The sequence below is a fragment of the Balearica regulorum genome, chromosome 3 (genome assembly GCF_011004875.1).
Source record: "Balearica regulorum gibbericeps isolate bBalReg1 chromosome 3, bBalReg1.pri, whole genome shotgun sequence".
In the NCBI taxonomy this organism is placed as follows: domain Eukaryota; kingdom Metazoa; phylum Chordata; class Aves; order Gruiformes; family Gruidae; genus Balearica; species Balearica regulorum.
Genome location: NC_046186.1, coordinates 72,515,133 through 72,536,036, shown reverse-complemented (window position 1 = coordinate 72,536,036; position 20,904 = coordinate 72,515,133). Strand labels below are relative to the sequence as shown.

The 20,904-nt window shown below is 40.8% G+C and overlaps 1 protein-coding gene across 1 annotated transcript in view; it reads left to right on the top strand.

Annotated features, from left to right (window-relative positions):
• The window catches only part of SASH1 (SAM and SH3 domain containing 1), a 560,220-nt gene that overhangs the window by 452,227 nt on the left and 87,089 nt on the right, over positions 1-20,904 (top strand). The window contains 1 exon segment of the mRNA XM_075748449.1: positions 9,027-9,155. Coding sequence (XP_075604564.1) covers positions 9,027-9,155 — 129 coding nt within the window.

Sequence of the window (20,904 nt, the reverse complement as noted above, 5' to 3'; positions counted from 1 at the left end):
ACACCTGGGGAAATACTGTAAACCACTGTTTGTTTTTTTCAGGCGACTGTTTTAATGAGTTGCTCACACCTCAGTTATGTAGACCCAAACCGTCACAGAAGATTTGTTTTTGTCATATTGTGTTACTATTATATATAAAGAAAAGATATGAATTTTAATGAGACCTCCTTCACTCTTGCAGTTGATATGGCCAGCTCACTGAGATAAAGATTTATTTTATCATCTACTTAAGATGTTTGGCTTCTGCATATCTAATTCATTAGACTCAACTCAAACATGAAGCCACCCCATCACGTATCCTAAACTTCCTGATTTTGAAACAAGGAATTAATCTCCATCTCCTTAATGGTGCTTTAATCACATACCTATTCATTTCTTAATTCTTGCCATGCTTTTGTTTACCATTTGTTTCTGCTCCAAGTGTCAGGATGGGAGTCCACTGTGGCTGGTGTGCATGAAGAGATGCATTTCCACTCAATTTGATAAAAAGTCTCGGCAAATACAGTGTGCAAAAGGAGAAGGCAGCAAGAGGGAAGGAAACAAAACTAGAGAGAGGTGATGTCAGGTGCAGCTATTACATAGCTTAAGGAATTGTTAACTTACTCTGCTTTACAGGCTGGCAGTGATAACCGGTGCCTGACTGCTGACCAGCCTGGTGGGTAGTGGTGGCCTGGCAGGTATTGGAGCAGACAAGAGTTCTGAATTACATTTTGATGAGCTTAGTGCAAATCACCTCGGGGAAAGGAGGGTAGAAGATAATATACTGTTATTAGGGAAGCTGGACATTAAGGGTACTTTGAACTAACTTTTCATGAATAAAATTTGCATGTAATCTTGTCTGTCAAGATAATGAGCATGTGAAAGCTGGTTCTACTTGTGATAAATACCTACTTTTTAAGTATGTTGGAATGTACATTTGCATGGATAGAACTTTTTCGTTAGCATGCATACACACACACACACACACTCTTTTATTTTTTACATAGAGGACTTCCTTGGTTGTATGCCAGAGAGAGGGATCCCAGTAGTGTGCTTTCAAATTGATTTTAATATACAAAGGGAGAAATGTAAATTGCATTCAGAATGCTTTTCCAGAGATGCTTTGTTACACCTTCTTGACAAAGACTTCAGGGCTTTACAGTGAAAAGTGAGGAGAAAAAAGATTATGGTGCTGCTGGTGGAGGAAACACTTTATTTGCAGAATTTTGAAAAGGGGAAGAGTTTGTTTTGGTGTAAAGATAGGGCAAGTTCATATATATTAGAAAAAAGCTTACATAGCTGTGTGGTTTAATATAAAGTTTCTGGGTCTAGAGTGACTGTGCTCTGAACTCAGTGGGCTGTATCAGTTATTTCAGATAACTACTGCAAAAGCTTTTATATCAAACTGTACCATTGTGCATTCTGCTTATTGTACAGAATCTAGAACTGTTTTAATCATGCTGTACAGAGCTTGACACAGTTTTATTAGATCTATTTTTGTAACTCTGTCTGTAAAGCTGCATAGCTTAATGACTCAACCCTCAGATGCCATAAAAATTAATGGAAAGTCTTCTATTGAGTCAGTCTGATCTGTATGTTCTCTTTGTTCTCGCAGTGTCCAGCTATAGAGAGGTCAAGGGAACCATGACAACCTTTCAGCATCCTCTAAAATAGCTCTTCTCAATATAAAAATGTCATGACTTCTACACTGCGTATTTTATGCCTTCCCCTGAATATCAAGGCAAGTGCTGGGCTGTCTGGCCTCGCACTTCTCTCTCATTCACATTTCTGACCCCACTGACTGTCAAGACAGACTTTGAACCTGTCACTTCATGGATAGAGGAATTGTTACTTCTGCTGAATGGAAGATTGTCTTTTCTGAGCCCTAGGAAAAGAAGGGAATGCTTCTCTGGCAGCTTGTTGGTTTATTTTTAATGGCAACCATTTTGAAGCTAAGCCAGAAGGCAAAACATCAGCCTTCTTCCTGGCAGAAATACATTGCTAGCAAAGGACAGGTAAGAGGGTCAGAAATGTGTAACAGATACAATTATCGCAAAGCTCTGCAGGTTTTCCTACAGATGGCTGTCCTCATCGTGCAAGTCTGTATTACTGTAGCAAACTGAGAGCGAAGCCCTAGCTAGAGAGGCGTGCGCACGTTTTAACTCTTCTGTTTTGAAAAGGCTCGGATCTGATTTAAATCTGCCTCCTTAGAAAGAACTGTGGAGGAATGTGAAATACAATGTGTCTCTCAGATTAATCACTTGAAGTCTAAATTCATGTATTACTTTATTTTGCAGTGCAGGGAGGTGCGCTGCCAGTCGGCAGTTGCCTAGGGAAGGAGCACAAGTCTCTTGAGCTTCTATGAAACTGCATTAGGAAAAATATCTAAAAAGGACTGGTGTCTTATTCAAAGCTGTCCCATGAAAATCTGAGCATCCCTTGCTTTCTAGGTAAGCTAGTTCTGCTTAACTTGAAACATCTCGTAGGATGTGCACTATGTCGGTGACGTCCTGGTGAAAACAGTGAGTTTATTAGGCACAAACATGTTTCCCTTCAGCAGATGGTCTCATTTCACCACTTTTTTGGTCCCTCCTCCCTCTTACCGCTCTCCCCTTCCCAAACAAGCCTGTTTGCTCTGGCCCAAGTTCTGGCTTCCGTACTTGTTACAGCTATCCAAACCAAAGGTATTATTGAAATGCAGGGTCGTGTTCCACAAATTTTTGGTAGGCGTCCCTGTTAAGATCCAACTGCCAGAAATAAGCTGCTAATGTTTACAGTGACTCTCCACACAGTAGTCCTGTGTTTCAGGCAAGGAAATGGATTTTTTTCTCATCTTGGGCTGTGAAGGTCAAACCCATGCCTTTGCCAGGGCATGATTGCAAAGCGTTGTGAAAGAGCATCTTCCCTTCATCTGTGCCCTTTCCACATGCATTTATACTTTAATAGGAAAAAATCAGATATTATTTATTTTTTTCCTCCCAGTTTCTGACCTGTTCCTCACCTCCCAGTTTATGCACGTGCTGTGGCCATAGCTGGAGTAGTTTTTAAGTTAGGAGCCTGTATAGCTGCATTGTGTGCTGTAATCTGCATTGCCGTGTGTCAGTGGAGACTCATCTGTCTTGCTGACCAAACGGGCTTGTAGCATGCACATCTTTTTTTACATTTTTAAGATTCATGCAGTTACATGAATTTTACCCAGTGTCTTGGAGGGTGAGCACGTATATCTGATAATCAAGACCTCTTTCCTGACATTCCTAATATCTGCTGGAATAGGAGGAGGAGGATATGCTGGAATATGCAGCTTTGTAATGTATTTTTAAGAATCTGAGATAGAAAAGTACAAACTCAAATAGTTGTATTTTTGGTAGCTTTTTCTAAAACTCTTACTCTGCATGGAAATTTATGCAGAAAGTATGTATGCTGTGCCAGTGCCTAGTATTTAAGTTTGTATGCAGGTTCATGAAATGCCTACTTTACTTAGCAAAGTCCATTATTCCTCCTTAGCTAATAGTGGCTTTTATTTTATTATTAAAATATGAATGTATTTTTACTTAGTTTTATTGCCAGCAGAGTTCTCTGACAAAACATTTTTCTCCTTTATACTTTCAACAATGTCAAATACAAAGGATTCTACCAGCGTATTAAGCTAACTGATGTGCAGTGACTGATAAATCCTAACTTTATAATAAGCATCAAATGATTCCAACTTCTCTTTGTAGTCACTCCATTAACAGGAATCTTGACAGATTCCTTTGGTATTCACATGCATTTCGGAACTAATTCTCTGGGAATTCCAGGGCAATTCATCATTTACTCTGTGTTTTACGATGCCAAAAAATGTTGCACGCGTACATTATAAGATGGAAATTTACGAATGTATTTGACAACTGAAAATAGAAATCTGAGATAACTTCCATTTTCATTATAGTATTTCATTAAATCTTTATTTTAGGTTTAACCCTTTAAAACTAGTGGGTTGTTTACTTTCCTGGCTGTCAGACTATTTTATGGAAAGGTCTCAGGCAGTAGTGAAGTCTTAGGAGAAACACGTTGTAACTTTTTTTACAAATAAATTAAAGCATTTCAGGAATGGTATTTCTGCTCAATATTTGTGTTGCTTAGGAATTTTTTCCACCAGAGAAGATCTGTGGGATTATATAGCCGGAACATCGCAGTTTGTATGGCACTAAAAGCAACTGGTGCAAAGCAGACTTCACAGTACGGCTTTGTTTAACTGTTAATTTGTAACAAAATGAGAAAGAGTTTATTTTGAGGTCTTGGTTTTAAAAATACTACTAACCTAAAGCAGTTAAGCTACTGAATTACAGATGTATCAGTAAGAATAAAGTTGAAAGCTGTGTCTTTTTTGATTACTCACATAAGCTGTTTCAAATATAGGACCTGTCTATATCAAAATGGGACATAGTGGCACATAACTGAAGGCTTATTATAAGTTGCATTCGCTGCTTATTTTTGGTATCAAATAGCCTTATGCTTTTTCCTGCCTGTGAACTAAAATGGCCATTCATGTTTGTTTAGACCCTGGTGTATTAGTATTGCAATCAAGCCCACAGTTTAGGGCTATGTTTAAGGAAGAAGAGGAATGAACAAACTGATGGGTTTAGACTTTTATTTCCATTGTCTTAAAAAGTCTCTAGATTTTGGCTTCCATATGAAAGCAAGAAAGTAAAAGGATCTTAGAAAAATTATCTTAATTATTAAAATTATTGTGAGCTGAAGGAGGGTTGATTTAGATTAGACATTAGAAAGAAATTCTTCACTGTGAGGGTGACGAGGCACTGGAACAGGTTGCCCAGAGAGGCTGCCCCATCCCTGGAAGTGTTCAAGGCCAGGTTGGATGGGGCTTTGGGCAACCTGGTCTAGTGGAGGGTGTCCCTGCCCATGGCAGGGGGGGTGGAACTAGATGGTCTTTGAGGTCGCTCCCAACCTAAACCATGCTGTGATTCTATTATGTGAAAATTTAAAAAATTATAAAATATTGTTCTATTTTATTAATAATGCTAGGGATTTTTTTTTAAACATTTCAGACAGTTCCTTTGACTCTCTGTGCTTTTAAGGGAATGAATGACTTCTCAAGCCGGAGCTAAAGTTTTACATATGAATATTTTTAAAATACTCAATTAACTTGAAAACAAAATAGAAATACAAAGTACACTGGTGGTAATTTTGTGTGAGACATTTTAGAACTGTTTGGAGAAGCTGGGGGTCAGTTTAATGAATATACAAGCAAAATGTCATTGTTCAAAATTCATCTTCTGATTAGTTGTATTTGTGGCTTGATGATATCTAAAGTAGGTCTTCTCTGCCATTATCAATGCAGTAGAAAACTGAAGCATCTTCTCTTATTTCAGTTTTGCCACGTTCTTAATAGTACTTGAAGAGAAAAGGAGGATGATAGAGGTAACTATATGTAGGGATAAGATTTGAGGTAATATAAATCAGATATACAGTCCTTTGTTAAGTTATGACGTTATTTCCTTATATGTAACATGAATGGATGCCGTGGGATGTGAAACACTTACTGTCTTTGGCTTGGGTTGATTTGTGTATCTGTGTTTCTTTTTTGGACAAAAGCAATACTTTCTGGATACCCGCGCATATAAACTCATAAAAGAAGTTCTTTGCCACAGGGACAAACAATTCAATCGGCATCTTCCAGTGCGACTTTCTGGCAAGCTGAGATGTCAAAGCAAATGTTTGTATTTTTGTTCTCATTTTTCGAAGCTAGAGGCTTCAAGCCCCAAAGTTGTCTGCATCTAGTCAGGAGGTTGCGTGCCGCTTTTGTGGAGCGGCTAACTCGTAAAACCAGCTACCCTCGGTCTGGTAACCCAGCAAAAGTGTATGGCAGGGTTGCAATGAGTATATGTTCCAGTTATCAATTCTCATCTCTAAGATCTTGTGAGTTTTTGGTTCCTTCATCTTTTTTTGGACATTAATTTTGCTTTCACACAGGACTGGCCTTCCCTGGAGAGCTGGCATGAGCCGTATGTAGAGCATAGCCCCTAATTTGAGTCCCGAGCGTTGACAGCAATCCCTTCTGTCAGTCAGGCAGGCTGGTGCCTGCAGCTCAGCTTCTCTGGACGTGGCGGCACTGGCAGACAGGGTTGCTTGTGAATAGGCCTTTCTTCGCAGCCACGTGCTCGCTGGCGGCAGGGCCACCCGCGGTCTGTGGGCTTTAACCTGGGTGCTGCATTCGAGCTAATTTTGCTCTAGGGACGGTCACAAGCCTTCAGCCTTGTAGAGACCACCTTTTAAAAAAGCACAGCGAACTGCACACCAGCGTAAGTGAAAAACGAGCACTTGTTCAGCTTGGTTGGATCCGTTGTGCAGCGCCGTTGCTATCCCACCAGCAGCCCGTCACCGCCGACCTGAGGAGCGTGGATGTGGGAAGGTGCGTGGAGGAGACCTGGAGCATGCTGCGATCCTCACCACAGCTCTACCCGGCTCTCGGCTAAGCTGAAGTTCACTTGATGTGTTTGGATTTGGAGCGTATCACTCAGTTTTGGAGTCATGACTTTACCTTCACAAGTTACACCTGTTTCAGAGCAGGTTTACTCCCTGAAATTTAATGGTTTCCAGAACTGAGAGAGGAGATGGACCAATGCAGTAAATAGGTAGATTTCATATTGTTCTAATAAAATGATGTTTTCCCATCTTGCCCTTCTATCGTTACTGTTTTCAGCTCCTATACTTTTAATTGGCAAAGCTTGTTAAGGAATAAACAGACTCCGGCTGGGGAAGATTCTCCAAAGTGGGAATTTTTGGTAACCCTTAGAGAGGGATGTTTGTTATGATGGTGTGGCTGGGATTCAGATGTCATGTTGTCTCTTTGGAAGTCATACAAGTTTTCTTTCTGCCTGCAATAGAGAGCAAATGAAGGTTAACCTTTGGGGTTACTTTTTCTATTTGGCGTTCATTTCACACACCCCCCAGCACTGTGGCGGTAGTGATCCCTACGGAGTGTGCAAACCTCGTGAAAGCAGCTCGTTGTGCGCGTGGGATTGGTGAGCGCACCCTCAGCCAGGCCTGTGACAACCCCTGGGAGAGTGCCCCCTTGCATGGGCAGATGTGTGGAGCTTGTGGCACGGGTGGAGAGTCAAAGTTCCTTCTCCAGCTTGTTGGGCCGTGATGGATGGTGAGGAGGCAGCTGGAAGAAGACGTGCTCGCTGAGTGGGTAGCGCTGCCGCTCGGGTAGAAGGGCAGGGTAGCACTGTTGTGCTCTCAAAGATGCTGTTGTTTTGTCCTCATAAACTACACGCTTGTTTAGTGGTGTGGAAAGTTGTTTGTCCAAAGCTCTGGAAAGTCTGAAGTTCCCAGAAGGATATTTGCACTAAGAAACCCAATCTTGTAACGTTTGAAATATCTCCTGTTTGAGATCTTTGGCAGGTTGAGAGATAGGAAATGCAGTAAAAAATACATAGGTATGCATAGAAGAGGGAGTGTGTGTATAGATATGTATTTAGTGTAGTTATTTTGCTTCTGCTGCGGCAACAAGTGACATACAAGTTCTTTTCTACCTGTACTGTACACAGTTTAAGAAAGTGCAAGCTGTTCTGTATTCTGAGAGAGTGAGCTCTACAAAACTTTCTGGAGCATTTGAGAGAACTGTTGCACGTGTGGAATTGCACTTAAAAAAAGTAGAATGTGTGTTTCACAGAGTCTGAGGTTTAAGAGGCTCTCACTTTGATTTAAACTGGAATGTTTTTTCCAATTCTCTGGAAGTGATACTTCATTAAAGCGGATCTGCCTCTTCAGTATAGCCAAGAACCCCTAGAGCAGGACCACGTACTTATTTCCAAATAGCAATAGTTTCAGTAAGGTGTGGTTTCTAATTAAGATTTTGTCCTAGCTCATATGCTAAAACTCTGTATTGCAACTTATGTATATTATTAGCATAATTATTTTAAATGATTCCTTGATTGCTTATTTTTTCCTTAATATTAAAGCCATAATTTTATATTTATGTGTTGCATCTATTAACAGCAGCAATGAAATAACGTGCTGCAGTCTATTCTTGTTCTTCTCTTAGAATATTCACAAAGTATAGATTGTTATCTTTTAAATAATGTCTATAATAATGTATATGCTTTTTCATAAATTGGACAAATAGAGAAACAAAGTTACTCCATCCCATCTTTTAGACCTATTTTAAGTATGTGCATATTGTACCAAAAAAGTTGTTAATGCACCCTGCCCACCGCCTCGCCTGGTCCTCTGTGGCACACATATCTGGAGTTTGGAAGGATTTCTCATGCCACTTAAAATCCAGCCTGTTTTTTGTTTTGTTTTGGGGTTTTCCTTATTTATCCATCATGTTAAAAGTATGAATTTTGAGTGTAATTAACAGATGATTACAATTAGATTCCTGCCTATAGCCATTTTATTAACAGGATGGCAATCCTGCCTAGCAAAGCAGACATTTGGGTCTGAGCAAACCATGATTCTGCCTCCAGTATATCTTAAAAGACCAACTGGCAGAGTGTCTTTTTGGGTGGCATAAACTCGCCTGTTGAAGTCATTTGGCTGGAATTGTTTGCAGTCTGGCCGATTGTGCTTATAAGCAAGAAGTTTAATGTTTTAAATTGCTGTTAGTCATTGTCAAGGAAAGCAGGGCTACTCCCAGTAAATAAGGTCAGTGAAATGTATGTAATGACTGGTTATTGGATGAGTGGGCAGCTACTTGGGAGAACCAGATGGAATATGAATACATGTGAGTGGGAGGGAATTGGGGCAGATAGTGCCTGGGGATGTGTTGTTCCTCTGCTGTGCGTTGCTGTCCCTGCCTTCTCTCTCTGTGTAGGAATTAGCAAGGTCCCACCTGTTTCTGAAGAGCTGCTGTGGTACTGCAGTTCCCAAATGTTCTTGTGTGCTTGGGGCTAGGGATTAAGAGGATGACCCAAGAGCTGTGTGCTGGACATGCTGCAGGGAGAGGGTCTCCCTCAGAGTGGTGGTATTACTTTAAAAGTAGAATTTTAAAATTGGTTAAGCTCTTTTTTTTTTTCTTCTTTTCTTTGTCTTCACCATAGGATGGGTCACTGGGAAATATTGATGACCTGGCACAGCAGTATGCAGACTACTATAACACCTGCTTTACAGATGTGTGTGAGCGGATGGAAGAGCTGCGCAAACGGAGGGTTTCCCAAGACCTTGATATGGTATGTAGAGAAGTTACGACTTTATTAACAAATGATTGCCATTCATGCCCCAGATGAAGAATCAGTATTTCAGCTTGAAGAGTTCTACCCAGGGAAATACGCGGTTGTGTTCACACACACAAACATTTCAGCCTACTCAATTAAACACTTGGAAATTAGCAGGATTAGTTTTTTCTAGGTATTTGTTGTGATTCATTAAGCCTTGGAGTCTGCATTTCTTAATTCTTCTTTAATTAGAGTACTTTTTGCTTGCGCACATTTGCTTGCAAACCTCAACTCTGAGAGGCAAGATAGTGTCCGATGAAAGCATCGTTTTCTTGCTCCAAGATGCTCCCAGTGTGAGCACAACAAAACTGTGTGCTGTTTTTCAGTTGCTATGTACAAACTGTTAAAGTACTGCTGCTCAGAACTCCAGGGTGCAAATACTAGTTTCAGGCTCCCAAATGTAAGCAATCTTCAGTTTTGTGAACCCTCTGCCATTACTGTGCATTACAGAACCTGTAGCGGGGGACATTCTGTCACCAAGTCCTTCAGGCTGGAAGGGACCTCAGGAGGTCTGTAATCCAACTTTCAGCTCAAAGCAGTGTCGACATTGAATTCAAACAAGGTTGCTCAGGGCTTTATCTGACTGGGTTTGCAAACCTCCAAGGATGGAGGCTTTGCACCGTCTGAGCAACCTGTTGTACTGCTTCAGTGTCTTCATAGTGAACTCTTCCTTTTTCCTCATATTCTATGAGATACCCTCCATGGCAATTTATACCTGTTGTCTCTCATTCTCATGCCATGCGCTGTTGTGAAGAACTCCATCTTTTTTTATAACCTCCCCATCGGTACCAGCAGGCTGCTAGTAGGTTTCCTCGAAGCTGTCTTTTCTCCAAGCTGAATTTCCCGTCTCTTCTTGCAGGGCAAGGGCTCAAGTCCCTGAGTACCTTTGGTGGCTCTCTCCCAGACTTACTCAAGTTTATCAATACTGGTCTAGCACTGGACTGCGGAGCCAGAGGTGGTGGTCCAAGCATGGCCTGACAGGTGCCAGGGAAAGAGAAACAATCGCTTCCCTCCATCTCCTGGCAACACTGTTGTTGATACGGTGTGGGATGCTGCTGGCTGTCATTGCTCACTGGACACGCTGCTGGCTCATGCAAAATCTGCTGTCCCTCAGGCCATTTCTGCAGAACAGTCTGGCCCAGACAGTCAGTCCCCGGCCTGTGCTGGAGCATGGCCTTGCTCCTTCTCAGGAGAAGGACTTTGTGTTTGTCCAAACTGAATTTCATGAGGTTCCTGCCAGGCCACTCTGAACAAAAACATCATGTGTTTTCACTTGTTGGATAATTTCCTCAGTGTCCTGTAACGTTAGTAAATGTTTGTCACTACTTAGGGTGTGTATGTGTTACTGATTACTGTGCTTTTTTCATTGTAAACTTCTTTGTTAGTTTTCATAACATTCATAAAGATCATCTGTGACAGAGAAAAAAGCTTTTAGGTCTGCTTTGTTAGGTCTTCAGTGTTAAGTTTGTGTTTCCCAACAGTATCATATGTTTTTACATACAGTCTTATGGATATTTCCTTCAAGTCTTGTCTTGCAGAAAATGGGTTACTGAAGGAATTATTTTTCTCACTTATGATTTTGCTGTGGTGGTAACTTTTGTATAACACAGAAACTCTTAACCAAAGCATGGTTAATACCTCTGCTGAGGCACAGTGCTGTGGCAGAGCCAGCATGGGATCTGGTCACTGTTCTGCAGTGCCTTTACAAGATCAAATTCTTTAAGACAAATTTGGGAGCTGAAGTTGTGTAATTGGGTCTTCTACCTTTGCTTGCCCAGATCCTAGCACTGACTAGCAGTGGGGAATAGTTTGTGTCCTTTCTTTAGCAGAGATGATGTGGATTACGTAAGGCTACTTACTTTCTTCTTGGGATTCCAGTTTAGGAACTGAGAGGCTTCCAGAGCTTGTAAGGACTACAAACTTCAGTTGCACAATGAATGGCTGCAGAGGGAGTCATCTTCTCTGCCCCACTGAAATTTGCTACATCCTTCTTTATTTTTAAATGGAAAAAAAAAAAAATGTATTTTGTAGATCTGTTGTTGCCAAGAAGTTCCAAGTGTTAAACAAAAGGTTATTGCAGGAAATCCCCTTGTAGATAGACCCTTGAGGCTTCCGTGCAAAGAAGCTGACAGCACAGAATCATGGTTCTCGTGAAAACCCCCCTTCCCTGCTCGGCATACCTGCTACTCTGGGTGGCTGTTGGCAGTGACGAAACCCCCTTTCCTGGTGCTCTTGGAAGGCAGCTCCCATGCTGGGTAGTGAAGCATGCCTTATGGCGGGAGAGGACTCCCTTCCATTTAGACAGATGGGCCTAATTTGGCTCCCTTTGCTTCCGAAGCTGCAGAAGCCAGGCTGGAGAAAGCCATGTGAGCTTAATTAACTCACATCAAAGGTGCAGAGCTTCACACTGGTTTAAATAGATGTGAGCTAGCCCAAGACAGACCAGCGAGTGATTCACTAGCTCATTTCTGCTCAAGAGAAGCTACGGTCAATGAAAGCGGCTGTGTGAAAAGACATCCTGGAGAGATTCCTCTTTAGTGGCTTTCGTATTGAGTTTGCTCACTCTAGCAGTCCAGTGATGACTTCTTGAACTGTCAGGTCAGAGAGAAGATACTGCAATTGAAAATGAAATTAGTGCTCAATTTTTGCTACGTCCATCACCACTATAATACAGTTTTTGGACATCAGATAGCCGTTCTGCTGATACCGCATGAGACCATAGATATTAGTTCACTTCCAACAACAACAGCATCCAAACAGCACTGACTGCAGCTGAAACTTGCTCTCATCAATAAGTAGGCAGCCTTGGCTTGGGTACACAGGGAGTGGGAAATGGCCATGTTGACCAGAATGCGTTTTCAGTGTGACAGAGCAATATGCCTGCTTGTAATCTGCTGTAGAAACAGGAGTTGGTTTAAACAGCAGAGCTGTCAAAGTGACTGCAAGAGTACTAATGTGAAAGACAGAATTGAAGAGCGACTCGTTTGTGGTGATGTTTTTCCTCTCTTTACAGCTTGAGCAAAGGTAGTATATTTGCAGAGGTGTTTTGGAATAGTCAATGGGGAGTAATGCTGGGGGAAATGCACCCATGTGTGTTATGATAGCAAATATACACAGCCCCAAAATTATTATGTGCCAATATTATGGGGCTGTTAGTCTAGCCTGGCTTTGCTATGCCATACGTTGCTCTCCTAGCTGGGGTGAGGAGAGCCAGTGCTGTCTATATACCCTCTCTTCCCAGTGGTGGGGTTGTGCCAGAGCTGGAAGTGGGCAGTACTTCTGCTCCCCCCACCCCAATGGTCTTCTCTCTCTCTTTAGGAAAGTGCACGAACAGAGCAGAACTGATACACATGTAGTGATAGTGCAAATTTCCAGGGTTTTGCTGGAGTGAAGGTTACTGAATCATGAGAAGGGGTACCATAGGATAAATCCTATCGCTGCACTGAGATCAGACCTAAATGAGGAATAAGAGGATAGGAGGGAGTCTCAGTTGACACATATCGCAAAGCTACAGATCCTGTGTGCAAAAAATTTCATAAAGCAAAAGGTCTTGGGATACATCTTTAGATTTTATAATCATGAAAGATCAGTCAATCAGCATTTGTGATACAGCTGGGAGACTGCAGCTTGATTTTTGGTTGACAGTTCCGATGTCTTCCTCTGAAATGCGATACGAGTGACAAATAACACATAGCATCAACACTGAAGGCCAAAGTTAGGTTTGAAGTTGCTTTTACCGAATGCTCTGAACAGAGAAAGAGTCACCCCAGGGGTCGAAGAGTCCTCTAGAAGTTGTGCAGGGAGGCTGTGTTGAGAGGAGCAGCGTACTAACAAAGAAGTGCCTGAGCTGGCACAGCTTTGCCAGGAACGTGTATTTAGTGCCGGCTTGCCCAGATTGCCCTTTGTAGCGTTTACACTGGAAGGACAGAAATATGAACTGTTTATTGCTGCTTCTGTACACTTTGAAATAATTTTAAGCTGTTTGGGAGCAAGTGTTGATATCTTGATTGTATATTGTACTTTCTAATCAGCTCCCCAACCCTTTCCTATCAGACCACGGCCATTTCAGTCTAGATATCCTGCTCTGGAGATGAATTTTTTTAAAAAAATCACTTGGTAAAATTGTTTGGGAGAGCAGCATATCTTGTAACAAAACAGTAGCTGGAGCTGAACACAGAGTATTTTTCCAAATGGTAGTGCCGTCAAGGATTGTTAATTGTCCCTGACCACGGTAACTGCTTTTTGCGTTTGGAATTTTGCCTCTGTTTTTGTAATGGCGAATGTGCTTTGGTTTGGATATTAATGTTTGTGACAGCATGGGAGTTGCCCACATTTCCTAGCATTTGGCCTATCCCTGTGCACCATGTGTTTTTTTGGCTGAGGGAAAAACTGCAGTCCGACTAGATACAGTGGATATTCAGGCCCGTAATGGATCTATCACTGGTCATGTTGAACTCGACATCTGCTAAAATAGGTGGTTACAGCCAGAAAAGTGACTCTGTAGGAATGGCATCTTGTTACTGCTGTTATATCTGCTTCCTTTGTCTTCAGGATCATATCTGCCTGGCTCACTGACAAAACCAGGTTCGCCTTGCCTGTCAGCAGGGCAGGATGGCATTGATAGAGCTGTGAAAGAGCAAACTGCATTCTCTTATCTCATCCATCACTGACAGTGGCCAGCTAACTGCTGCTGCCAAGGTCTCTATCGTAGCTGATGATATTCAAATCAAAGAACAGCTTGAGGTTTTCTGATGGACTCTGACAGCTACGGTTGTAACACTGAGAAGTTGCACTGATTTTTTGACTTGTAAATTACATACATTTAAAATGAATGCCACTGGAAAGCTATAAGGCACACAAGTATACCTTTTTTTTTCTCTCCATCCATTTAATTAATTTCAATGAGTAAAAGGGGAAGTGTTCAGAATCTCTCTATATACATGGTGGTAAAGTACAGTGCATGTTTTTGACAAATTGACTTGCCTAATCCTGTGTGTTTTTACAGTACCTTCTCATGTACACATGCAAAGTCAGAAAATAGAAATTAATGTAAAACCAACATAAGTTTCTTGCCTTACTGCCGAACACTTATGTAGTCCTCATAAGTCTTGGCTGTGCATGGTTTTGTAAGATGCTCAGCAACCAGTTGTTTGATTACAAATGGAGTTGATCATCTAGATCATGTCATCATGTATAAATGGTATGTGTCCAGCAAGGCAGAGTGGAGGAAAAGTGGCAAAAGTAGAGTAATTAGTAATTTCAGTGATAGAGTAATTAGGCTTTAACCTTTTTAGAAGTGTATTTGGCTGATATTGCTGGCTGGCGATATCATAAAACTACCTGAGAAACTAGCCAACCTTCACTGAAGGAGACTAAAATATCCAGAACTGTTGCAGTCAGTGATTGATGCGTATTTAAGAAATCTCTGTGGGAGTTAGCCACCGAAGCTGGAGTTACGACGCTGAGTATCTTTGTGGAGTCCGCCCATGCCTGCTCTATAGCTTACTCTAGCCACATCTGCTATTCTTTGCATCTTACATACATTAAAATCACAGGATTCTAAAACAGACTGCTTATTCCCTGCCATGAAATGATCAGCTCTGCTTTGCAAATGCAATACTGCCTGCTTTTACCTTTGTCCTGAGAGGACACCTCTATATCTTGCTGGAACAGGATCCCGCTATTTTGTTTTGTCTTGCTGGCTGCAAGAGGCCCTTCAAAGTATAAACAACATCTGAGTTGGATTAAAAAGGTATCTACAGCACAAAAAAAGAGCTGGAGAACACACAGATTAGACTTCCTAAATTTTGGAGAGTTTCCAGGCCTTATCAGGTAGACACACAAAAGAAAAAGTAGCAGTAAAAGACATGGACTTTCAAGCATTTTTTTTTTCCCCCTATAGCTTGAAATAGAGGGGGGGTTTGCCTGAATATGAGGTGCATAAAGCAGATTTACACAGAAAATATGTAATAGAGATTTACTATGTATGCAGTCTGTCTCTCAGCATTCTAGGCTTTATCTTCATAAGTTAAATTCACAGTAATTTTTTCATCATTAATGGTGCTTTTCAAAGGTAGACACAATGGAAATTCTGGAGCAGATGGGCTATTTTTAGTGTCTCATGTATCACACACCAAGACAGCAAAGGCATTTAAATACAGAGCTAGCATGAAAATAAAGCGAGGCTTGTTCTATACACACCAAAGTGAATACCACTCTTAAACAGTTCTTAGTCTGCTTAGTGCTAGCAGACTAAGTAAAAATCTCTCAACTTTTTGTAAGCCAATGATCTCTTGCAGTCTTACTACTGTTTTTGTTGGAAGCCCATTTATGAATAATCCCTTAAGCAAAATCTGTCTGTTTATAGGCAGACTTTATAGGCTGGAGACTCAGCAGAGTGTGCAGCTGTGGTGGGTTGGGTGACCTTATCTTCCTTTCATACATTTGGAGGGTCCCTGGTTTTTGGAGCAGGATCTTCAGTTTAACACTTCTGGTCTTCTGAAAATATTTGTGTTTTTGGCAATGTCAGCATTATGGGAAGAACAAGTTGTTAAAAGTAGTTGTTGGGGTTTTTTTTCTGAACTTACAATACTGTTGTGAATAAAATAATATTTATGTAAGAAATAAAAAGGATAATTCTGGTAGTCTGACTGGTAATTGTGGAGGGGAGAAATTCTCCTTAATGTTATAAATGTTTTTCTAGTTACTCTTAATCTTTTAGCATCATCTGTAGTCATTTTCTTGTCCCTTTACATTCAGCAGGACTTTTACTTTGAACCTAAGATCAGTTGAATGTATTCTTACTCTGCTGTTCTTTTATCCTAGAAGCAGTGCATATCTGCTGGAACTGACAGACAAGATTTGTATTAACTCTGTGATTTAATCTCATCGAGGCCTGAGGACTTTGGGGGGAGGAGGAAATTGGTTGACTAACTTCAGCTCCCTTTCTGTATTTTTTTTTTTTCTTTCTCCCATCTGAATTTAAAAATGACAGTAAAAATGAAAATGTACAGCGTCATGCTATCTGGACCATTAGGTAAATTTCATTGCAAAGGATACAATTGTTAAAAAAGAAAGCAAATTAAATTGTCATTTATAGAAGGTGCATCTCGGGGTGGGGGGGGAGAAAAAAATCCACCCCAACAAACCCAGAAAAAATAAAACCAACAAATTAAAAAAAAAAATCCCAAGACACCCAGACTCTGTGGTGAACAGTTTCTGTGGCATGCAGCCCAGCTTGCCATTCACATATTGCTAGAAGAATTCCAAAATATCCAGCTGAGCAGCATTACTCTGGGAAGGACACCAATGTTTATTGGCTGGGTCAGAAGAGTGTCAAGCCTTTGTAACGTGGTAGCAGCTAAACCAACAGAAGAATCGACCTAGAAGGTGTAACATCTTGTATTTGGATTACTCCTCTTTTGTCCTCATATAGCTTTGGTCTGATGCCCGAGGCAGCCTCTGCGTACCCTCCTTCTGTCCTCCAGCCACTACTATCCAGTCCACCTATGTGTGCTGAAGATGGCTGACGGCAACTTCAGATGTCAAGTAATTGTTGTGCTAGCTTGCACGTCTTCTAAGTCCTTGGGTAGAGGAACACCACCCTGGATCCTAAAGGAATAGTAAGGATATTTCTCGAGACAAAAGTTTTGAAGTTAGTGAGGTATTCAAAAACCACACTTGTAAGAACTGTAACAGTCTTGCAGGTCATCAGGGAAAACAAACAGGTCTTAATCAAGAATAAAGCAAGAGCATGGTGTGATGAGAATGAGAAACACATCACGAGTATTTGTGCACATCTGGATGTGCTTTGGACCATCTGTTTCTCTGCAGCAGCAGGACGCTCCTCCAACAAAGATGCCCAGAGGAAGGCAGGCGTCCATCTGTGAATTCAAAGCAGTTGGTTTCGGTTTTTGTTGGGTTTGTTTTTTTTTTTTTTGCCAGCCTGGCCCTGTTCTTCATGAAGTAGATTCTGATGCTGCACAGCTACTCCCCTTTGATCTCTCCATGCTTTATCTTCTCTGTGTTGTGTAGGTTCCCTGTTTCAGCAGTGTCGCCTGAAGGACACAGAGAAATGCTCTGTTTCAAGCAAGATGGTCTGTGAATTTTGTGTTTGAAGGAGGACTCAAGCAGTTTGAAGAGATGTGATTTCTTTGGTGATTGATAAATCTGTTTCCCACAAAATAATAAAAAGGAATGGCTATCAGCTGGAACCCCCTCTTCCTGACTCCCATATGTCATATCTATTTGATTTATAATTCTAAGTTTCCCCCACCAGTTTAGATTGCAGCTGTATCTTACATCAGGGAACAAAGTAATTTGAGATTACTGCATCCAGATTTTCCCTGATTCTTAAGTCTTTTTTAGCTGTTTAAGCAAATTGACTTGGGGAAGACAATAATCCTGTAAAAATATACGTATCAAAATTAATGGGTAATATTTTGCAAAAGCATTCACTTTCAGTACGTTATCAGAGGGATGAATTTCTTGTGTTGCTGGGCATGATGAACAAAGTCAGTCATGGATTAGAAACTAATTAAAGAAGAAAGACTTGAAATTATTAGCAAAATTAAGAATTCAGAAGTTCCTTATGAAGCACACACTGGTAATTTTTTATGTCTGTGTCTTTTGCCTGTTGCTGTTGAAGTTCCTGATAAGACCACAGTTATAATCATTTGGTTTAGGCTCCATGTGAAAATAGTGGCAGTATGGTTGTGTACCCAGGCTCAGTTAAGGACATAAAGAAGGCGAGTGTTTGCGGGAATAATGTCTTATTAAATCAATTGATGTAGCTGTGGAAAAATAGACAAGCGTTTCATCATATAAGGCTTTATTCACAAGCCATCCAGAAAAATTAGGAAGATAAAAAAGCTTGCAAAAGACAAATCAGAATTTGGAAGCTTCTTTTAAGACAAACTAGGCTGATAAATGAAACAGTATTTGAAAGAAGTCCATCTGCCCCTTGCCTCCAAGGGGCACACATCTCGGGCTTCAGTCAGCTTTCTGTCTTGGTGAGTCCACAGACCTGTTCAGGTGTTGTCTTGTTCTAGTATCCCAGTAGAGGTTAAGCCATAGTTCAAGTCCATTTTGACAGAAGAGATAGCTTTTAAAGTTTTGCAGCATGTGGGAGGTGCTGAAAGTCATACAAATGAGAAGTAAGAAGGAAGTCAGTCGTCAGAGTCATTTTATTATGTTCCTGTGGTTAACTATTGAAAACCACATAATTGGAGCCTTCAGTTGCTAGCCTACACAGAAGCTCACAAAATAATTTTATTTCTCCTTTGTGTAGCACTTTCCACCCTCTAAACCTTTAAAAAACATTAATTAGCCTTTGTTGCATCCTTTGAGGTTGGTAATTTGAGTACCATTATCCCTATTAAGGCCTCGCCTCCCTGAGATTCAGCTGCTGATGAAGATTTACCTATGTAATTCCCTAATTCCTACTCTGTAACTAAGTTTGCAACAGGGTAGCATGAAATTTATAGTAAGTTCAGAACAACTTAATAACAGACAATGCCATTAGTCAGGGTCTGCCCCAGTGTAGATGTAAACAAATACTGGTGACAGGACCTCATTAAGCAGTGCATGGTCACTGAGTGACAGACAATCTAATCTAGGTGACGTGTGACTCAAACATAAAGTCCAGTCTGCTAGGCCACACTTTAAAAAAAATGCAAAAGTCAAATGTATCTTAAAATTGCGCTGGACTATTATAGCATTCCTGATCTAGCATCTTTCAGAGAACTGTCCTATTTTCCTCTGGAGTATGGAGATCTGGTGAAGAGTCTGGCTCTACTGGTGAATAGCTCACTGCCAGCCATCTCTTCTACCATCCTGCCTCTACTTTAAATGACTGACTGATGTATGGCAGGGATAACGTTAATATAAACGCAGAGGCAGAGAGCTGTGCTACTTCACTGTGGAGCAGGCTTACATTACTTCAACAGTGCATTAGTTCCACTGGAATAACGTTAGCTGGTGATGACTGGAAAAAATGCTCTTTCATTAAGCCCCAAACTAAATATTCATAAAATGTTCATTTTGAACACCTGTGGGAAAGTACGCAAAATGAAGGGCATGGTGTGCAAAATAGTAGTAGGTGGTGGTATGATCCAGCAGTGTAGAAAACCAAAGTTTGGTTCTCTCCTCTGCCTGAGGAAACTTGAACTCTTATCTGCTACCTTGAAGCAGAGTGCTCTGAAATTTAATATTCTGCAATCGTCTTAACTTTATCTGGTGATCAACCCTATTCACATACATAAACAGTTCCTGGTGTAGCAATGGGAACACCAGTGTCTCATCTTCCAGGTAGGCATCTTCTCTACAAAGCTAGTGAATCTTTTCTTCTTCACTTGCAGGTTAAAGAATTTAAATATTTTAAACAGGGTTCTGCAGCTTTATTAGGAACAGAGTAGGAATATGAATCTTGGCCTAATGGTTTTTGTTGTCTTTTTTATTATTTTACATGTTTTGGTTACTTCACGTCAGAATGATACTCTGAAAAGGAGCTGAGCTGCTGAACCTCTAGCAAAATTCAAGTTTCTTTTTCTTGATTGCTGTTTTTGACTCCATAACTAGTTTGGATAACTTTTTGTTTGTAGGATAGACGATAGCGGGCAAATTATCTCCCTTGATCTCTTTGTTTATGAGTAGCCTCCCAACTTAACAGCAAGAGTAGAACTTAGCTTAATGCTTGGCTGGATGAGCATTTCAGGGGACTTGGTAACTTTATTTGTTTTTCCTCCTTTGAACTCAGTTATGTTTAGCGTTAGTGGATTAGTTTTGTTGTGGCTATTGAATTGCAGATGGTACCTGTAAACTTAGACCTCTGCTCTTGAAATATACAGATGTCTTGTAGCAGTCATCCCAATTTGCTCAGAAACGTTAATGTTCTTCAAAATTTCTTTAAACAGTGGAAATGGAAAAACACCGTGATTTATATCAGCTCTTAGACTTGTCTTTGGTAACGTGGAAATATGAAGTATTTCAGGAAGCTTTCCGTGACTGAATGACAAAGGGTAGTTATACATGGAATACGTGTTGTTAAAAACATGTAGAAAAACAAATTAAATATATTCTTTTCATTTTGTTACAGTTTGGCTAAGGTAAACAGTTATTACAGAAGCTAAGTAGCCATGAATTTTTCTCACCAAATTTTTGGTCCAAAGGGAATAAAGGAAGTTAGGAAGAGACAAAGGTGAACATAAATTTTGGCCATCAGACATGCTCTTTGGAGCTTCCTGCACAGTTTTTCCAGTCTTGTAGGTTTTGTTGGGATACTTAGACTTTTCAGGTACAGGAGGTGACGAGCGCTGAAGGAAGGAACTTCAGCTTTGAGGCACTGAGGGAGGAGTAAAGAATCCAAGAGAGCCTGGAACAGGTGTCCCGGGAGCTGGGACCTCTCAGGTCCCTTTGTCAGGCGGAAGCAGCGGAAAGAAGGGAATTTGGTCATTGCTTGCTCACTAGGGTGGGGAGTGAAATGCTAGAAGGTTCAGCGAGTAGGTCACTAGAAAAGTAAGCACGAGTGAAGAAAAACAGGTGATGCACTCTGGCTGCAAGGGGAAAAACTGCTACAAAGCAGCGAACTATTTTTGCTTATGTGAGCCCTGAACTGCCTGTATTTATCAGGCTACCATAACAGTATAATATATTTTAAAGTGTGATAATAAATATATTTTAAAAAAAACAGTAATGTAGCACAGTT